Source organism: Schistocerca serialis, chromosome 4 (genome assembly GCF_023864345.2).
Source record: "Schistocerca serialis cubense isolate TAMUIC-IGC-003099 chromosome 4, iqSchSeri2.2, whole genome shotgun sequence".
Classification (NCBI taxonomy): domain Eukaryota; kingdom Metazoa; phylum Arthropoda; class Insecta; order Orthoptera; family Acrididae; genus Schistocerca; species Schistocerca serialis.
In genome coordinates this window covers 253193041-253211813 of record NC_064641.1, presented here as the reverse complement: position 1 = coordinate 253211813, position 18773 = coordinate 253193041, and the positions used below count along the sequence as shown (strand labels likewise).

General features: G+C 39.7%; 1 protein-coding gene across 1 annotated transcript; it reads right to left on the bottom strand.

The window, feature by feature from the left end:
• Window positions 1-14954: 14954 nt before the first annotated feature.
• On the bottom strand, window positions 14955-16662 carry LOC126474019 (uncharacterized). The gene is made up of 2 exons (XM_050101424.1): window positions 16625-16662; window positions 14955-15482 (listed from the first exon to the last, which is right to left on the bottom strand). Exon 2 carries the CDS (start codon window positions 15477-15479, stop codon window positions 15006-15008), a length of 474 nt encoding a protein of 157 aa, XP_049957381.1. The 5' UTR covers window positions 15480-15482; window positions 16625-16662; the 3' UTR covers window positions 14955-15005.
• Between the last annotated feature and the right edge of the window lie 2111 nt (window positions 16663-18773).

The following is an 18773-nucleotide window of genomic DNA, read 5'->3' as shown; positions in this document are numbered from 1 at the left end:
GATATGGTAGGAAGTGAGCTCTTCTATTGTTCTTAGGTGAAGGTCAGGATCCAGGTTTTTGGTGATGAAGATATCCAACACATCAGGTTGGTTGCGATGGTTGAAGGGAATGTAGATTACGTATTCTGGGGCCGTTATGGCAGCATGCAGGCACCCCTCTAGATCGTGTAGTTGACTGCTGCGCGAATTGTTTCTGTGTGAGTTTCATGCAGTGTTTTTGGCATTTAAATCCACGCCGAGTAATACATGGTCGCGATTATCGAAAATTTGAAGTAGGTCATTTTCATTAAAAATTTCCTTGGGGCTAAGATACGCAGCGACCAGGGTGACCTTGCCTTGCGATGTTTCAATATTGACTATTGTGGCTTCCAATGACGGCATGTGCGGTGTAAGTTCCGGGTTATGTCTGATGTGGGATCGGAGAAAGATGGCTGTCCCACCTACCTGTTTCTTAGTGTGGTCTGTTCTATAGCAAATCATATTTCGTAATTTGAAGGTTTCTGTGGGCCTCAAATGTGTCTCCACTACAAGTAGTTCGTCAGTTTTGTGATTTGCGATAAAATCATTTAGAAGGTCCTTTTTGTTCAATCCGGCGGCGTTGAAGTTGTAGGTTGTGTCGTTTTGTGGGTCTAATTTCCATGTGTGTTTGTGAAAAATTGCATCACTCCCCCAATGATGGCCATAATTTTGGATAGTAGGTCTGGTGCTGTGGTGAATTGGTGGATGGTTGATGTGATGACTGAGAAGATTTTTGTCCATTGAAACTGTTCCCATAAACTTTTTATCTGGTTTATGATGTTGAAGAAGGCTGAGGGTCCGGTGGTTGATTGGCTAGTGTTGGAATTTTGAGCTTGTTGTGGTTGGTTGCTTGAGGTAGTAACATCGTTTGTTTGCATGTTTGCCCAAGTTCTCTTTCCCCTGCGGTAGGCGTCTGCAGTTGTAGGCATTGGAATTTTCTTTATGTCAGGCGGGATAGTCGTGGTTACTGGTGTGGTCGTTTGTGGTCTTTGGGTGTGGTATGCTCTGATGGTCTTTTGGAACTTTTCACATCCTCTAAAAGAAGCAGTGACTGTCTTGTTCACAGTTGACACAATGTGGAGTGGCGTTTTTTGGTAGTTCACAATTTTCTCCACATCGTACGCACCGAGTCGGCACTGAGCAGTAATTAGCAGTGCCGAAAAATCCCTGGCTTTTTTTGCATTGAGGTAAGCCGTCTTTGCTTTGGTAATATTCTATTGTTGCTTTTGTGTCTAATAAATACCGCACGTGGTATATTGCGTCGTTCTCGGGTTTTTTGTAGAAAGTGACGCAGAAGACGTCTGTGGGGCGTAAATCTTTGGTGTTATTGTCCCTCTTCTTGTACTGATGTACGTGATGTGGGTGAAAGTTTAGTAATTTATGATCTTCCTGTGCTTCTTGTTCGGTAACCGTTTCAAGGAGACTCTTTATAACAACTTTCAAGTGTCGTTCGCTCTGTGGTTGATGTGTGTACCTATAAATGTTGTGATAGCGGAAGAAATCCAGAGCAGTTCTTTGGTCCTTGATGTATTTGAAATGGTATTTGAGTGTTAAATAGTGGCCTTCATACTGAATTGTAATTGGTGGAATTCTTGGTTTCTTCAGTGTCGTTTGAGGCGAATTTGACGGTGTTGTTACTTGTTGTGTTCTTGCAGCAGTTCTGGTGGTGTCTGTCGGTTGTACAGGTCCTGTTATGGAGTCGAAACGGTTTTCTGTTTGTACAGTAAACTGTTTGTGTGGTGCGCCCTCGTCACCTGGGTTTTGGTTGTTTTTCGGGGAGGCAGGGTTTGAATGTCCCCTTCTCCCTCGTCTTGTTCCATTTTTTCAGGTTCGGTCGGTTCCGGATCAGATGAGTGATAACAATGGGTGTAACTGTCGTCTTCATCTGTTTGGTTATCGTCGTCTTTGATCGTCTTGTGTTTGTTGTTGTGATTTGGTGTTCTGTCATTGGTTGTCTTGGTGTCGCGGCTGGCTGCCATTTGGGTGTCATGTTGTTGGATCTGTAACTTCTGAATTTGTCACCAGAGCTCCTCTCGACGCTTGTGTCCAATGTGGCGTTTCGGTTAGGCTCAGACCTACATGCGGACTCTGCCTGTTCCCTACTCCTGGGTCTTGGCCTGGAGGAACGCGAATGTAGAGTCCACGGGAGGCCGACCTCCTGTTGGTCGGGCTCCCAGTGCTGAGGCCCTGGTTCCTCTTTGTTCCCTATGGTAGCCATTCCTATCCCCAGCTAGCCTGGCTTATCTCGTTGTCCTATCTCACAACAATTTTGCTCGTAGCACGCAAGGAGGCAAGACGGGTTGTGACACCACGCTTCTTATGTGCACACACAGCTAGGCTGCTCGGAGACCGATGAATGGTAGGGTGAAATATGAATGATCTCTCTATCGTGCTAGTTAATTTATGTCTCCAGTATTTGCTGCAAATTGAAGACCATTGTCTGACAGAATAATCTTTGATTTTCCTATTTCCACTCATCTTTAGGTGTCTCAGTTCGTCTTTTCGCTTAGCTAAGTCATACAATTTTACGAATTTAGAGAACACATCTGACATTACGAGAATGTACCTACCCCCTCCGACATTCCGTGGTAAGGGGTCAAATAAATCAACTGCTACTAGATCTAATACTTCCTCTAACAAGATATTTTGCATTAAGCTTTGTACAGTTTTATTTAAACACTTCAGCCTTTGATATCTGTCACAAATGCTGATACGCTCTTCTGCGTGTTTATTAAATTCGACTGTTTCCTTTAATTTTGCCCAATTTTTTTTTTGTCCCAAGGTCTCCCTTGCTTAGGTGTATATAATCGATCATTTTGTTTATATACTTTTCCAGCTAGCATTTTTTCAATTATCTTCTTCTGTTCTTCTTCTGAATAACATTCCATTGTATATTAGGTAATGTTTTTGCACTTTATCTTCTTCCTGTTCCAGCTTTGATCAAACTAGTCTTCAGGTATGATCTCCATTCTATAACCTATTTAACTATCCACATACTGTCTTACGATTGCAGTACCTGTGTTATTCTGAATTACGATGCGAAGTTCCTCTGGACATGCATGCATGTCCAGTTGAACAGGCACTGTGGCGACTACAGCTATTATGGAATATATTAAATGTATTTGCAGTTGCGTTTATGGGCAAACATCGGCTGTAAAATGGCATGATGACAATGAAAATTTGTGCCAGTCTGGGACTCAAACCTGGATTCCCACTTGTCGTGAGTGGTTGTCTTACCATTTGGCTGTCCCTGCACGACTCATGCCCAGACCCAAACTTCCATATGTTGCCAACCCTGCATCTATAACTTGTATTTGTATATCCGTTATATACGTTCCTGATCAGGTGAGACATTTTACTTGAAAGTCAAGTGACGGCTTGTCCACATTCATTATTGTGAATAGATGTAATGTGTTTCATAATGGCTGTAATCGCCACTGCGCCTGTTCCTTTGGACATGCTAGCATGATGGATGTAGGCATACAGGCTGTAGACGCATGGTTGATGACATGGAAGTTTGGACTGGTCATGAGTTATGCATAGATGGCCAAGTGGTAACGTAACCACTCATGATAAGCAGGAAATCTGGGTTTGAGTCCTGATCCAACATAATCATTCCTCCTACAGCTGATGGTTGTCCATATTCGCAATTTTGAATACATTTAATGTATATATAGTTTAGATCTCAGCTGTCAGTGGGACTCCCTTGAGATAAATAATTTTTTTAATCAGTAGTACTTTCCTCAGTACCAGCATCTACTGGTAATCAGGATAATAATCCAGCAATATATTGTTCTCACCTTCATATACTTTATTGTCAGGTCAATTGTTGCATGAATAGTATCAACCTTAGTAATCTGCCATGTAGTACCCTACGTTCTTTAAGGTACATCAGAGCTTTATGGTCCATATTTACATTTGCCCAATTCCCCCATACATAATAAATAAAAAATTTCAGTCCCCATACGGTTGCCAAAGCTTCCTCTCCTGAGATGGTGTAGTTCTTTCTGTACTTGGATAGTCCTTGACTGAATAATGAGATGACCCTTTGATTGTCAACCATGGAGAGTGAAATTTGACGTCAGGATGACAGTACATTTGTTCAATTAATTAATTTATTCCAGCCCTCAGCCGTAGTATGTCGGGAACAGCTTCTCATATGAAACAAATGATATCTTGCATTACTGGCTGTGCAAAGAGCAGGGCCGAGCGTGACACCACTTGAATGCCGCTGTCATTGATGCATCCGGTTGCAACCCTGATGAGAGCATGGCAGTGCAGTTGATAATACTGTAGGGGTGGCTGTGACGTCTCTCCAGTGAGCGGGCTGCTGTCTGCTCTGGTGGTGGCTCTCTCGTGACTCAGGGCAGGCTGCCCTATCCCATGGTCTAACACACTGCATTCCAGGATATCGCTCTGGGCGTCACAGACTTGTGGTATAGGTTCTGATAATGAGAATATTTCAGTATACGAATGGCTGAGTTGGTTCAAATGGCTCTGAGCACTATGGGACTTAACGTCGGAGGTCACCAGTCCCCTAGAACTTGGAACTACTTAAACCTTACTAACCTAAGGATATCACGCACATCCATGCCCGAGGCAGGATTCGAACCTGCGACCGTAGCAGTCGCGCGGTTCCAGACTCAAGCGCCTAGAACCGCTCGGCCACACAGGCCGGCCCTGACTAGGCAAACAGAGAGTGATATACCTCGATTTTAGACATATAGAATTATTTTAACAATTGGTTTCGTTAATCCGATCGCTTAATCTTACACATTTCTACAAGACCCCTTGCCCTGGTCCTTAACTCAAACACCATGAAACTTATTTCATTACTATTCTCGCACAATAAATTCTAACTCACTATTCCAAAATTACAAGCTAAAATGAATCAATTGCCCTTAATGCTACCCTGTTGTGCGCTCTTCTACTGCTTTTATGCTCGGGGTACCCAATCCAATGGAATCTGTACGACCTCTGGATCCAAACTCAGTCTTGTACTTCGTCTTCTATGTACAAAACAAGGACTACGCTCAGCAGAACAAGTGCTGCTTCGGTGGTTGGAAGGCCAATAGAAAATGTTGTATCTTTCCAATACTGACTTTCCCAAAATAAATTTACATGCAGCAATAAGGTTTTCATGACGACTTGAAACATCTGGTTTTACAGATGTGTTTTTATAGACTGCGTTAATTCTGCCCCTAGCGTTTAATTTGAGCTTGTTAGATCTGCAGAAGGTAGCGCTTCCATGGGCCCGTCTGGCCAATACAAACGAGGCTGAAAAATACTGAGGTGAGTTATCCCTGAAATCGCAGCGGGCAGATGGAAAGTAGGCCCCATTATTTCGCAAGCTATTCCATTTAATAACAAACCGCTCCCATTTAATTCTAGCCTTTTTGCTGACATAAACTTTTCCTGCTTGAAACAACTAGCCACAACTACTATCTTATCAAAGAGAGAGTACAACCAATGTGCCTCGCCCTGCTGAAAGTACAATTCCGGCTCTATTACTTCTTTATTGGATTCTCTTACCTCCATTTGTCCCATTAGCATTTTCATTGCGCAGGAATCCTGCCCCCTCTGTTGTTATCATATTTGGACATACTGCGATTTCTCCTCTGTAGATTATTGTCACTTTGCTTCCTCCATTTCTACATATCTTCTCTTGTCTTTTGCAATTAATAATAATCGCTGCGTTTTTACTCTTACAAATTTCTTCACTATCCACCAGCTGAAAGGATATGCGTGAACTATGCAGCAGTCGTAACGTGATTCCTTCCCTGCTACTGGTATAGAATCAGAAATGTGAACTTTCACTCCACCAGTTCTCTCTGTTACTGTGGCTACCTTGAAATAAAAAGGTTAGTGTTTGTGCTCGAGTTCTAAAACCAACCCCAACTCCAGCGGCAGTTCCTTCTGTATTTTCCTTAGACCGTCTAAACACTGCTCCAGCGACAACAACTTTACCCCTAACTATCCTCTTACAGCCTACTGCATTGCCTCCTGTAGTTCTGTTTCTTTCCCTCATGCTTCTCAACGCTATCTTCTACGGACTGCAACCATTTTCTCATTACTACTTCCCTATGTAAGACTTCTACTTCGGTTTCTAGTTTCCTAATATTATGATTAACTGCCTCTTCTGTAGTTCTGGGATACAGCATTACTTCTCCAGTTAGTTATCGTAGTATCTGTGTGTTATTCAATATGTCCTTCTCTATGCTTGCAATCTGCGTAGTGTGCCAATCACTCACGGGTATGTTCCCTTTTGCCCACTGCTTAACCTCTTCTATGTTGTCGTTCACCCTCCGAGTATTTTCCTCATCAGCAGTGCCAAATATTGTTTTCATAAGTCGCCCTCCCGCGACTATCCAATCCCTCTTCCTTTACGTACGTGGAATAATCCAATATACCGTGGTCATCTCATTCCTGAATTTCTTGTATGTCCCTTGTACTCTCTCACACACTGTGGCACTTCCTTTGAATATCTCGTGTCTTTCCGTTCCCCTACAGAATTCGTCGAATGCTTCTTCCAATCTTCTCACCTCGTTATGCATCTCCCATGCATTGAATACCACTTGTATCACCCAGCGATGACTGGTGACCACTACATCTTCCTGCTAGGTGAACAGCTCTCCACCTTCTAGGTGCTGGTTCCAGAAAACTTCCACCCTGGCAAAGATCAGTAGTCCTGCTATGAACCATAATATCTCGCCTTCTCTGTACCTCACCTGCAGGCAGAAATACCTATCGCTTTCCTGTCCCTTAAATTTATTACTGCTCCAGACCTACTTATACTAATTGCACTTAGCCTATATATAATCTAAACAAAATATTAAATGGCTATGTCCTGGGCCTTAATCCGTACGGGTTCCTTGTTACTGTTTGATTCGCAACATTTTGTGTATCTTCCAATATCTGACTCCTCACTCTGCAACACCGAAAATGCAGATAAAATACCCTCTGCACCATCCAAAATTTTCGCCGTTTAATATCCGTTCATAACTTGCACTGTACCTTTGATTCTGAAGCTGTAAGCTGTATTACAGGAACTATACTTAATACATAATCAATGTAATTATTTTTGACAGTGTCGGCGAAATGGGGTTGGTGTGCAGCTATGCTCGCGCCAATATAGGCTTGCCTCATTCGGTAACCTGCGAGTATTAAGAGCACGGTAGGAGTTGAAAGACAGAGGAACTGCAATTCTGTTGCCTGTCCCATAATTATCCGTGGCTCTGGAGGCGACTAGGGATTCTCGAACAGCAGCAGCAGCAACAACAACAACGGCAGCTCAGCATTGTCATCGGCTACATTCTTCATCATGCACGCAGCTGCAACATCGTGAGACTGTTAAGTGAAAAATGATAAACTTACGTTGGCATTGCCCAGCGACATTTCTTTCACTAAGTATGGATAGCTTGAATAATAACTTACAATAGTTAAAACTTGCAGTGCACCTGTGTTGTCATTGTCCTCAGATGTTATTACCAAGCAGTGTCTCTTTCCTTTCCATGCAATCACCGAGTGTCGTATGAATACTAAAATTGATTAAATATTTACTGCCAATTTATGAGTTTGCTAATGACCAGTTTCAGTCAAAATTTTCTGCTTCAGTAACTGTTCATTCTTGTATTGCATGAGAGAGGCTACTTAGAGTAAAGTAAAATTTCACAGGCAAAACTAATAACTGAAGATACAGCACAAATTAAGAGTGCCCAATTTCATATATTTTGTATTTAGCTTAGTGAGTTATATCTGCTGCTTTGAAGTGTATTTTATCGTTGTTATTTTAAAAGTAAAGCCAGTTGCTCATTTGCTTAAAGTAAATTCAGTTCAATCTTTCGATAAACAAAAGAAAATTACTTGTCTTTTTATAAATTTTGCAACAAAAGGGTACCACGTAATACTTATTACAAAAATCGCTGATAACACAAAGAAAACACTGATTAGCTAAAAAAAAGGGGATAATTAAACGGTCACCAGCCCGCTAGGGCAACGAATCCCCAGAATCATGACAAAGGTAATGACAAAGAAACTTAAGCAAACAAATACTGGTGTGGCAGCAGAAGGTTGTCGCGCTTTTCCACAGCACAACAGTTCACGAGATATTGGTTTAAGAGCCACGTAAGTTGGCATGAGTTGTGCTTAATGTTTTTCTATAAGGACATTTTTGTATGTACTATACATATATGTTATGTAATTTGGATGATTAGATGATGAAAAGACACAGTATTTGGCTAGTGCAGAAGGTATATGTGTAGAGCCACGTAAGTTGGCTGGAGTTAGTTGCAGTAATGAGTAATGAAGAGCCACAGTAATTGGCTAGGAGGTTCAGTAATGTTCTATACAGAATTTTGTATTTTTTCTGGAATATTGTTTGTGAGATGTACAGAGCCACAGATGTGGCATGAGTTATGTTCAATGTTTTCTACAAGGACTTTTGGTATTCTGTACGCCAATAATGATGAGTATTCCTTATATAATATGTGTCTAACGTGTATTGCTTAAACCACAGAAGCTGGAGTAAAGTATTTTCAGTCTGCCAACCGCAATATGGCAATTTTTTGTACACAGGATCTTTGTGAGGACTTTGCTAAAGCCACAGGAGCTGGCAAGGATAATTTGCAGTAATTTTATAAGGACTTTTCTGTAGAATAGGTATTCTTTGTATACAGTAGTATGTAAGATGTGCCTCAGAGCTACTGAAGCAGACATAAGTAATTTTAGTGATTTTCTGAAACTGTTTCATCTTTTTCTGTGTTGTATATAGGAAGTGTTGCTGAGCTGCAGGAGGTGGACGGAATGGTTTTCAGTGCTTGATGATTTTGTATCTATTTGTGTAATGTGTAATGATGTTTTTCAGAGCCGCAGATGGTGGCAAAAGTAGTTTTTCAGTATATTTAATGATGTTGTGTTTTTCCTTTGTGTACAATAGCTTATTAGTGTAAACTCAAGTAGTAAATTTTGTATTCTGGAAGAAAGTTAAGAAATAGTAAAATTTTGAATTAGCAATATTTGTAGCAATAACTTGCTTAACTACACACAGACTTCGAAAATAAGATTTCAATAGTAGTGCGAATTTTGAGTGCACTGTTAAAGTTTTTAAAAGCAGTTAATTCATTTTTCACTGAATTAATTAATACTAAATGTAAAGAAGTGTTGGATTGAAAATTAATATCAATTTGCCTGAAAAAGAATTTGGATAAAAAAGAAATTTCTTTTAAAAAAAGAGTTTTACTTGTAACTTTTGAATTTGAGAGACAAGCTTTAAGAAATATTGTCTGTTAGGATAAATGTTTGTGTTAGGATTAGGCTGTAGAGATGAAGAATGGACGCTGAGACGTACTGTCTATTACAGGTGCTGAGAGAGAACCTAAGGTTGAGACAGAACTGGACGCTAAATACGAGTGATGAGCCATTTTGCGATTCAACTGTAAGTGCTTATGACTTCATTAGTAAAAACATTTGAACACCCCTCAAAGTGTCAAAAATCTAGTGTAATAGCTATAGACGACGTAATGTTTCAACTAGATTTTCAGTAAAGTTTTTGGATGTCATTAAGAGATGAAACAAAGTTAGTGTTCTTTTTTGAACATGAAAGAATTGGATTTAAAAAAGAGTTTGTTGTTTCAAAAACTTTTTTAAAAAAAACTTCTTCATGAATCTTTTGAAAATTAAAAGCATTTTGAAAAAATATAGTAATACATAAATTTTGAAAATTGAATTTTGTTGAAGTCATTCGTTGAATAATAAAGCATTAAATCGTAAATAATCCTGTAAGAACATAAGAACAATAGATGTATTATTTCTTTTCAGCTGATGAAAAATATTTTTTTTGTAAAATTAATTTCCTGTACATCCTCAAGCCCTAGCCATTAACAATTGATGAAAATAGATATGTTGGGATGTTATGTAATTTAAGTAATTTCATCAAATGATTTTTTGGTAAAAACAGTTTAATGAGAAGTGCCAGTGTAGTTAAGAAAAACATTAGAGCAAAAATTGTAAGAAACATAAAAATATGATCAGGAAAATTTTTAGTTTTTTACCGGGTCACAGCTATTACGCGATTTCAGATTTTTGCAGTAAATTTTGTTACGTTATGGCAAGCTGTTCGGGAAGCCTGCAGTATAGTAGCATTCAGCAGTGGCCAACTTGTGGCTTGCCGTATGCACCATAGCTACACCTGTCGCTAAAGCAGACCATGAGAATGCTCACTGTGGTGCATACTAAAATCACTTATTCACCTCACCTAAGAAACTAAATAACTATGTTAAAATTTATCTGTTTTATTCCAAAAGTGGTACATTACCATTTTTTTATTCAGACAAACATAGTGTCAAAATTTGATACTGCTACCTATAATAGTTTCAGAGATATGAAAAACCCATTAAAAAAGTACTTAACTGAGACTTAAGAAAGTAAATTCAGATAGGAACAATAACAGTTTATATTTCTCCTGTTATTTGAAAACAGTAATGGCACTCTCAGTGTGCTGATTTATTTTGTAAGGATTTTCAGTTCTAAGCTTTCGACAATTTTTCTTTTGTAATGAAAATAACAGTTTACAAGTTAATATCTGTATTTTTTATTAGGATGAGAGTAAATGAGAGTGAATGTGAGTGTGTATGGGAGACATATGTCAAATTTCAATTCTATATTGTATTATAGCTTACGTAACTAGCAAGTGTTACGCCACCAGGGTGTCATGAACACTGTATATCCCCCTAACTGGCGGATGACGTATGTCTACGAGTGTTTGCTTTTGTAATAATACAGCCAGAAAGGTAATAAGAGGATAATCAATTCTAAAGTATATTTCAAGCATAGTTTTCTCTTATTTTTCGTTTTGTTTGGTTTGATGGAACATTTTGTTAATATTTGCAGCATGAAATGACATTAATGCGTTTACGAATGTTGATTGGAATAAAATAGTTTAAGCGCGAATATGATCTTGAAAAATTGATCTGATTGGCTGTTCGTTTTGATCAACCAATCAGAGTAAAGTGTTTCACGCGCGTTGCAATGAATTACATGCCTTGAAAGCAACGGCATTCAGACAGTCATGGACTAGCTGCCGGACGAGAAGATCATGTTAGACGTGTCCGAAAAAGTTATTTCTAAAATGAAGAAGTGACTGTTATTTCGCATTCGGTTTATATCCCCATGCAAGCAGATGCATTTACAGACAGTTCGGTGAAGGTTGGGAGATTTTGTAATGTTTGTTGTAGAGAAAACTGCGTGTGAAGCTATTTGCCTTCGTGAAGAATTATTCTGCATGGCATGTTCGTTATGCGTTTACAGAACATTTTTTGGCGAGCATCTTCCTTTGAAGAATCCACTGAAAAGGACCGAGTGTGGAACTCATTTCGTTGCAGAGTATTGACTGTATTAATCTCGCAATATTTCGGGCTGGACTTAGTACAATTCTGGCTGTCTTCGTGTGATATAAACTACATGAACTAGTAGTAGATGTGCTATCGACGTAAATGTGGGCTTGTTGACACCATAACTAAAGACAATAAAAAACATGAGTATCGGAAAGCGGACATTTTCAGTGAAGGAAGGAAGCATCTATTTTTGTCCGTTATTACTAGAGATTTATAGGTTTATTTTGTTACCTGAGTTACGCGGACTATGCAATCGTAAGTATGGACGATGGATTTCTTCAACGCTGCTTTTAACATCGTCTGCATAGTACCTACGAATGTAGAGCAACGGATGGTGAACAATCGCTGTGCTGAGGTAGGTGTACATTAATTTGCAGCTTGCTTCACTCAGTGCTAGCGAACTTTTATGACACAGCCCCGCCACTACGTGAAACACAAAATAAGTTCTGCGATATTTTGTTAACATGCCACATAAAGTAGAACCAATTGGAAGCAAGAATTCACTCTACGTTACAAGCAGAAAGCAAGACACCACACTGTATTTGTTGTGTTCAACAGAAGCCGTTATCTGATGGGTTTTATGTTAAATGTTACACCTAATGAATATGTGCCATTTGTAAGCACAGAACACCGAATGTCTCGAGGACGAATAGTTATTGGTATGGCTTGTTGTAATAAAATGACAGGAAACTTCTCACTGGTGGTAAGGATTTTCGTATTTCATTATAACTCATATGTAATGAAAGTAATCCATTTAGGGCAACGACCCTGTTAAGATTCGTGTAAATGTGTAGTCCTTATTTGGATTTGTTTTCTTAATTAAACGTCAATAACATTTCGGCGATTGAGGTGCAGAAAATAAGGCTGATAAAAGCTAACTTTCAGCATAAAGTAGTTATATGAGGCACCATGATATGGGACTGAGAATAGATGTGTCCTGTTGTATCCAAGGTTTTTTTTCACCTTCGCGTTTCCTAAAAGGTTGTGGGAGTTTAATATGAATTTAACAGAAATACTTTGTGTAATATTTCATGTTATATAAATGTAGGCCTACGTGCACTCTCTGTTAGGACTGTGTTTGTTTGATTTGGTGAAGTTTTATGATCTGATGTCTTCCCTGAGTGTACATCTGTCTTTCATTTTTGTCTTATTAGATGTTCATGGATATTAAAGTTTTTATTTATGTATACCACAGACAAAAATGTTCAGAAAAATAAATTTTCGTTTCAATAGAACTAACGCAGGAATTATACACACGTCCATTTTTGCGAACAAAGCGTATGGTTTGCGAGCCAAATAAAGCCAACAACTGCCACTGGAGAACGCTGAAAGCGCAGAATCACGTCAATCACCTAGTGCCAAGTGCCGACAGCGCTGTGTCTCAAGCAGTGAGGTATCCCATCTGTGTTCACTTGAACATTACCTGCCTCTTCCCGTGTGTCGACAGCTTAAATGATTGGCAGTAGAATCCTGCAACAAACTGTACTAACATGCTAATTTATGGTACTTTTTGTGAGTTAATGTCAATAGTCATTGTTCCATTCAAAAAAGTACCGAAAGGTGTAAGTCACTATGTTCTAACGAAAAACGAAAATCGAATTTCGAAAACCGTTTTTCGCCGTCATGTTCATATGTTAAGTCCTGAAGCGGATTTGCAAGCTCAATTAAATACGGTGTCTAGAAAACAGCTGTTTCAGTATCTGATTTAGTCAGTACAATCGCTATTTACTAGAGGTAAACAATATCATTCTCAGTCTAGTACATATAATCCTCCTTCACTGCACAATAAGTCATCCCGTCCATATTAGACGAATATGACAGTCCAGGTAAGTCTCAAAAACTGTTATGCGTTTACATTGGACCGAACATTGACTGTGGAAGCGGAAAACCGACAGCTAGAAACGGATTTTCAGAATCGATTTTTGCGTTTTACACTTGTTTTACATGACCAACCAGAAACGGTATTGTGAAATTTGTTAACGAAGTCAAGTTCTGGGAATGCCTGTGAACATAGTCAGTGAGGTTATGAGTTCAAATCCGTGATACATAAAGCCATAGTAAAGTATCGCAAGTGAGGAACTAACAACGATAAAGTTTGGTAATGGCCAAAAAAACTTCATAACGTAGATTGTTGATCATGATCAATTTTATGTGGTAAAGTGCTGAGAAGCGAAGCATCTCAAGACACCGACATTTATTTGCTAGCGAAAATAAATACAAGGAAACACATAAAAAAATATTTATAAGAGAATAAATAGAGCCAGTTAACTTTGTGGGGACCTAACACCATGGAGTCGCCCAGAACCATATCGCTGCCCTGAGAAAGCTCAACTAACCTCTCTGGACCTGCAGTTAAGTTCGCTATGATCGATGTATGTGACAACTTACTTTGTACCACAGTCTAAAGGTGCGTTTACACTGCGATTTGTATCGGCACATGTATGAGATACATGTATATGCGACTTTGCGACATGTATCGCGACTTGTATGAGCTGACAAGTATCAACTTCATACATGTATGAGCGTGCGTTTACACTGATTTGTATCACTGTGCGATGGCTTCCGACGACGATTTGGAAGATTTCACATTTTTATGTGCTGGTACACTTGCTCTTTTGGAAGATGATAGGAAGAAAAGGCGGAGGAAGCGTAGATGGTGGCAGAGAGAGTTTCTTCGCAAACGCGCTACTCACGGAGCTTACGCAATGCTCGTTCAGGAATTAACGCTAGAGGATGGCGCATATTTTAGAAATTATGTTAGGATGAGTATGGAGGATTTCCGCGGTTTGCTATCTCTTGTTGCTCCTCTTGTGTCCAAAACCAACACAAACTTTCGGGAAGCGATTCCACCAGAGGATCAGTTGGCAGTAACACTCCGTTTTTTGGCCACTGGGGATTCCTTTTCGAGGTTAATGCATCTGCATAGGATATCAAAAAGTGCCATATGCAACATTATTCTTCGTGTTTGCGAGGCTATTGTGCAAGTTTTATCCCAAGAAGTGAAGGTAAAAGTTTTATATATATATATATCAGAGTATGTAATACATTATATAATTTTTTCATGCATCTGGCGCGTATATCAGTTTTTTGCTATTATTCCGGCGGCCTCGCGTGATAATGTTGGCAACGGATGCTAATGCCGACAATCGTGTGTGAGTCGTTGGCATTAGTAATCGCGTGACAATGCAAATGTTTTGTCATGAAATCTTCGTTTTACGAGGGCAATTACTTTTAACGAGCGGACGAGGGTACATATAAGTAACTGTCAACCAGGAACAGCAGCACAAATTTTCTACCGCGCCGTTGATGTTGCCAACATAACCACGTGAGGATGCTGGAATAGGAACTAAAATTTTAACAGCACATACCTTTTTCAGCATAAATTTCTCAAATTTTGCTGAAATGGGTTAGCTTTTAGTTCTTTGGATCGACTGACATGCTTCACTCAGTAATACAATATCACAATTTCTGAGGACACTTTCTTCACAGTAAAGATATCCAACAACATTAATTTGTATTTAGTTTTATTAAATAGTACTTGACAGCACATTACATGCATATTTCAACGTTTATACATGTTTTTAAAGAATACATAAATTATGTTGCATTTGCATTTATTAGTTCATCGTTTGCCTCCTGCAAACATCTGTAGATTCCGTTCTCAAGTCTTGCCATAATTGTAGTATGGCCATTTTCATACAGAAATCTGAGCTTATTGGCGACCAAGTCACCCAAGTGGGTAAACTGGTCCCTTTTCCTGCCTGCTAAATTGTCGCCAACTTTTCTTAAGGTCTGTAAAAGACCTTCTCGGTCTTCATCCAGGTCTCTCCTGGCTCTCTTCAGTGCACTTGATCTACCACTTCCACTCGGACTTGGAGTGGTACAGGGTGCCACGGTTGCACATCCACTTTCATGTGGAGGCACAGAGATGAGTGGAGTGGTTTCCACTTCCACAATGTCTTCTGGGGGCGTGGCAAATGTCACCTCCTCCATTTCTGTGACATCGAAAGGGAAACTAATGCTTCCTTCTCCTTCTCCTTCACCATCTCCTTCTCTGGCTGGGGCTTCCATGACCTTTAAAATACATAACACATTTCTAAGGCAAAGTGAGCTATATGTTATACATACATTATAATCAAAGTATCTTAATGTATTTAGAATTTCTTTGAGTGTCCATGCGTAAATTAAATTAAAAGAGTAACAATTTTCTTTCCAGCTTCCTGCTACTGCAGAGGAATGGCTGAAAATTGCCAAAGAATATGAAGAAAAATGGAATTTCCCCAGGTGTTTGGGAGCTATAGATGGGAGGCACATTGACACTGTGGCACCACCCAACAGTGGAACAGTTTATTTTAATTATAAAGAGCGCTTCAGCATTGTTTTGCTAGCAATTGCTGATGCTAATTATAGAATAATTTACGCTGATGTTGGCACGCAGGGGAGGATTTCAGATGGTGGTGTCCTTAAAGACACCACATTTTACAAAATGTTAGAAACAAAAACTCTAAATATACCACCACCAACTCCTCTTCCTGGTAGGAGCAAGCCTGTTCCATATGTTTTCGTCGCTGACGAAGCCTTTGGCCTAGAGGAAAATATTGTGAAACCATTTCCAGGTCTGCATGAAAAAAAATAGTTGGCAACGTATTTTTAACTATAGAGCATGCAGGGCAAGAAGAGTAATAGAAAATGTATTTGGGATTATAAGTGCTGTTTACAGAGTGCTGAGGAAGCAAATGCTTCTCAGTCCGGGGAAAGCTACAGTGGTGGCACTAGCCTGTGTTTATTTACATAATTTTCTTCAAAACAGAAAATCTCAAAGTTATTGTCCAGCAGGAACATACGACAGAGAGGGAGATGATGGCAACGTAATACCTGGGTCCTGGAGGGAAACCCCTACTGTGCTGGAGCCACTGCCCAGAACTGGCCGAAGAACTTCATTGCTGAATGACAACAGAAGAGAATATGCTGAATACTTCTGCAGTATTCAGGGCTCCATCCCATGGCAGTATGGAAAATAAGTTGCACATCATTGTTAAATGATGACATAAAGTAATATGCTCTATTCTTCTGCAGTATTCAGGACTTCAAACCATAGCAGTATGGAGAATCATGTTTTTCAGTGAAATTGTAAATATTCACATTATGTGAAGCATTAGCACGAAAAAATGTTGCCAAATATATGATTAATAAAATAATATAACAAATTTACTTACTGGTACTACTTCATGTGTGCTCCTATGAGAGAGTGGTTTGTAATTGTCTTTTATGAACTGCATACTTTCAAAAGCATACCATGAAGTGTGGTACACATTGCTTGTAGCACTTCCACTTCCTTTGCTGCTCTTCCGTTTCGCTAACTCGCGACTATATTGGCTTTTTAAATTATGCCACTTCTCCTCACATTCCTTCCTTGACACGTTAAATGCCTTGGCAATTTCCTCCCACTCGTCGTACCTTTTGTGAGTGTTCTTATAGTCTCGTATTTTCACATCCCATATACAGGGATGCCTGCGCACTGCCTCTATAAAATGCAGTGTATTTTGTTTGGACCAAGAAGTCATCGCAAATTTTAAAACACGCGGGCACAACACATGACAAAATACACAAATAACTACACAACAAACGACAGTCGGCAGCTCCAAAACTCAAAACAGCCACCAAAGAGCCTGGTACTACGCATGCGCTAAACTTCAAAATAAGCGGCAGGCGACAAGACGACAGGAAATGATAGTACTGCGCATGCGCGAGTTCTTAAAATGTCGCTCATACATGTCGCGTATATGGCCAAAAAGCGATATACAAAATGTATACGCGACATGTATGAGCTCGAGGGTCCGCATACAAGTTCCGTGAATTTTTGTATGAGGTGATGTATAGCGACATGTCAAATTGACATGTCGCTCATACATGTCGCGATACATGTATCCCAGTGTAAACGTAGCTTAACATAACAGTCGCGACACTTCGCCTCGATTTTGTTGCCTACAGCGCCAGCAGCGCCCCAAGCGGCTGGTAGGTTGAACTGTGAGTTCGGCGCGATCGTGAAAGCGAATAGTGATTATTTATTTTGATTTATACAATGGTTTTTACCATCGGGAGCGTTTGTAGCGGAATAAATTGCAGCAACAACAGGAAGAAGACACCACAGCTGTCTTTTTTTTAGGTTTCCTAAGGATCCTGAGAGGTATATACCATCATGTTACTAAACTGTATCGTCAGGATTCACTTGCAAACTATATGTGTATAAATGATGAATGTTTCGTTTTAGGAGCAGAAAATGGCTAGTTAATAGCAGACGAGAAGACCTTATGTAGAAAGACTCAGTTTACCTCTACAATAATATTAGGTTTTTGTCCACTACATTTCGAACAAAACCAGCAACGCAGACAATAACAAACTCGTGTGGAATGCAGTACCCACACTGTTTGACATTCAAAATAAGCCACCTCATCTGACGATGAAGAGGAAACTGCCACAAAGATTCGACAGTCAATCTAAAGCTGTAAAACAGTCCTATGACACAGAAGCAGCCAGTTCAACTCTCCGTGTATCAGTGCCAGATTCGTGTGAACATCAACACAGACCTGCTTTGACGATGAAGTGGTTAGATTAAGTTCAGCTGTTCGTGTCTTACAAAAGCGTGTGAAGTGTCAGAATGTGCAGATCTAGCGAAACTATTACGGAACAAGGAAAGTGCCTACAGACAGATTGTTTGAAAATTATTAAAATATGTGGTTTTTCGTGAAATGTAATGTAATCAGGTCATTATAATGTTTTCAGCATATTTCTCCCACTATTTGGCAGTTGCTTGTCCACTTAGAATAATATAGAGGTGAAGGTCGTACTTGTGGCAACAGGTGGCAATGACACACACACAGTAGGCCTACAGAACGATAAACGAGCTGTCGATCGCTTTTGCATGTAGAGGTACATGTCTGTGCTTCTCACATGTGAATCTGTGTGTTTATATTCTTTTGATATCGACGTGGTAAGCTGCAATTCTGTCCAGTGTCACAAGTGTTTCTTCACGAATGTGTTGTAGCTTGCCACTCTATTCATGGTTTTTGTCCATACTTGAGCTTATTTTAGAATCACTTTTAGAAACATATATGCCTTCTGATGCTACACAAACTCTTGGAGGCAAGAAAATAACTCGAATAATTCGGAAATTACGTAGGAAATGGAAACAAACATTATGCTTACGACGCGTCTGACGTTCACCTTACCTGCCACTTGGAGCGCTAGTGTCGCTCCATCTGTCAAACGGCAACAGCTTTTACAGCAGTGAGTGTCGCGACTGTTATGTTAGACTGTGCTTTGTACGTTGTATGATACTGAAATGTATTTGTGTGGAACCTTACG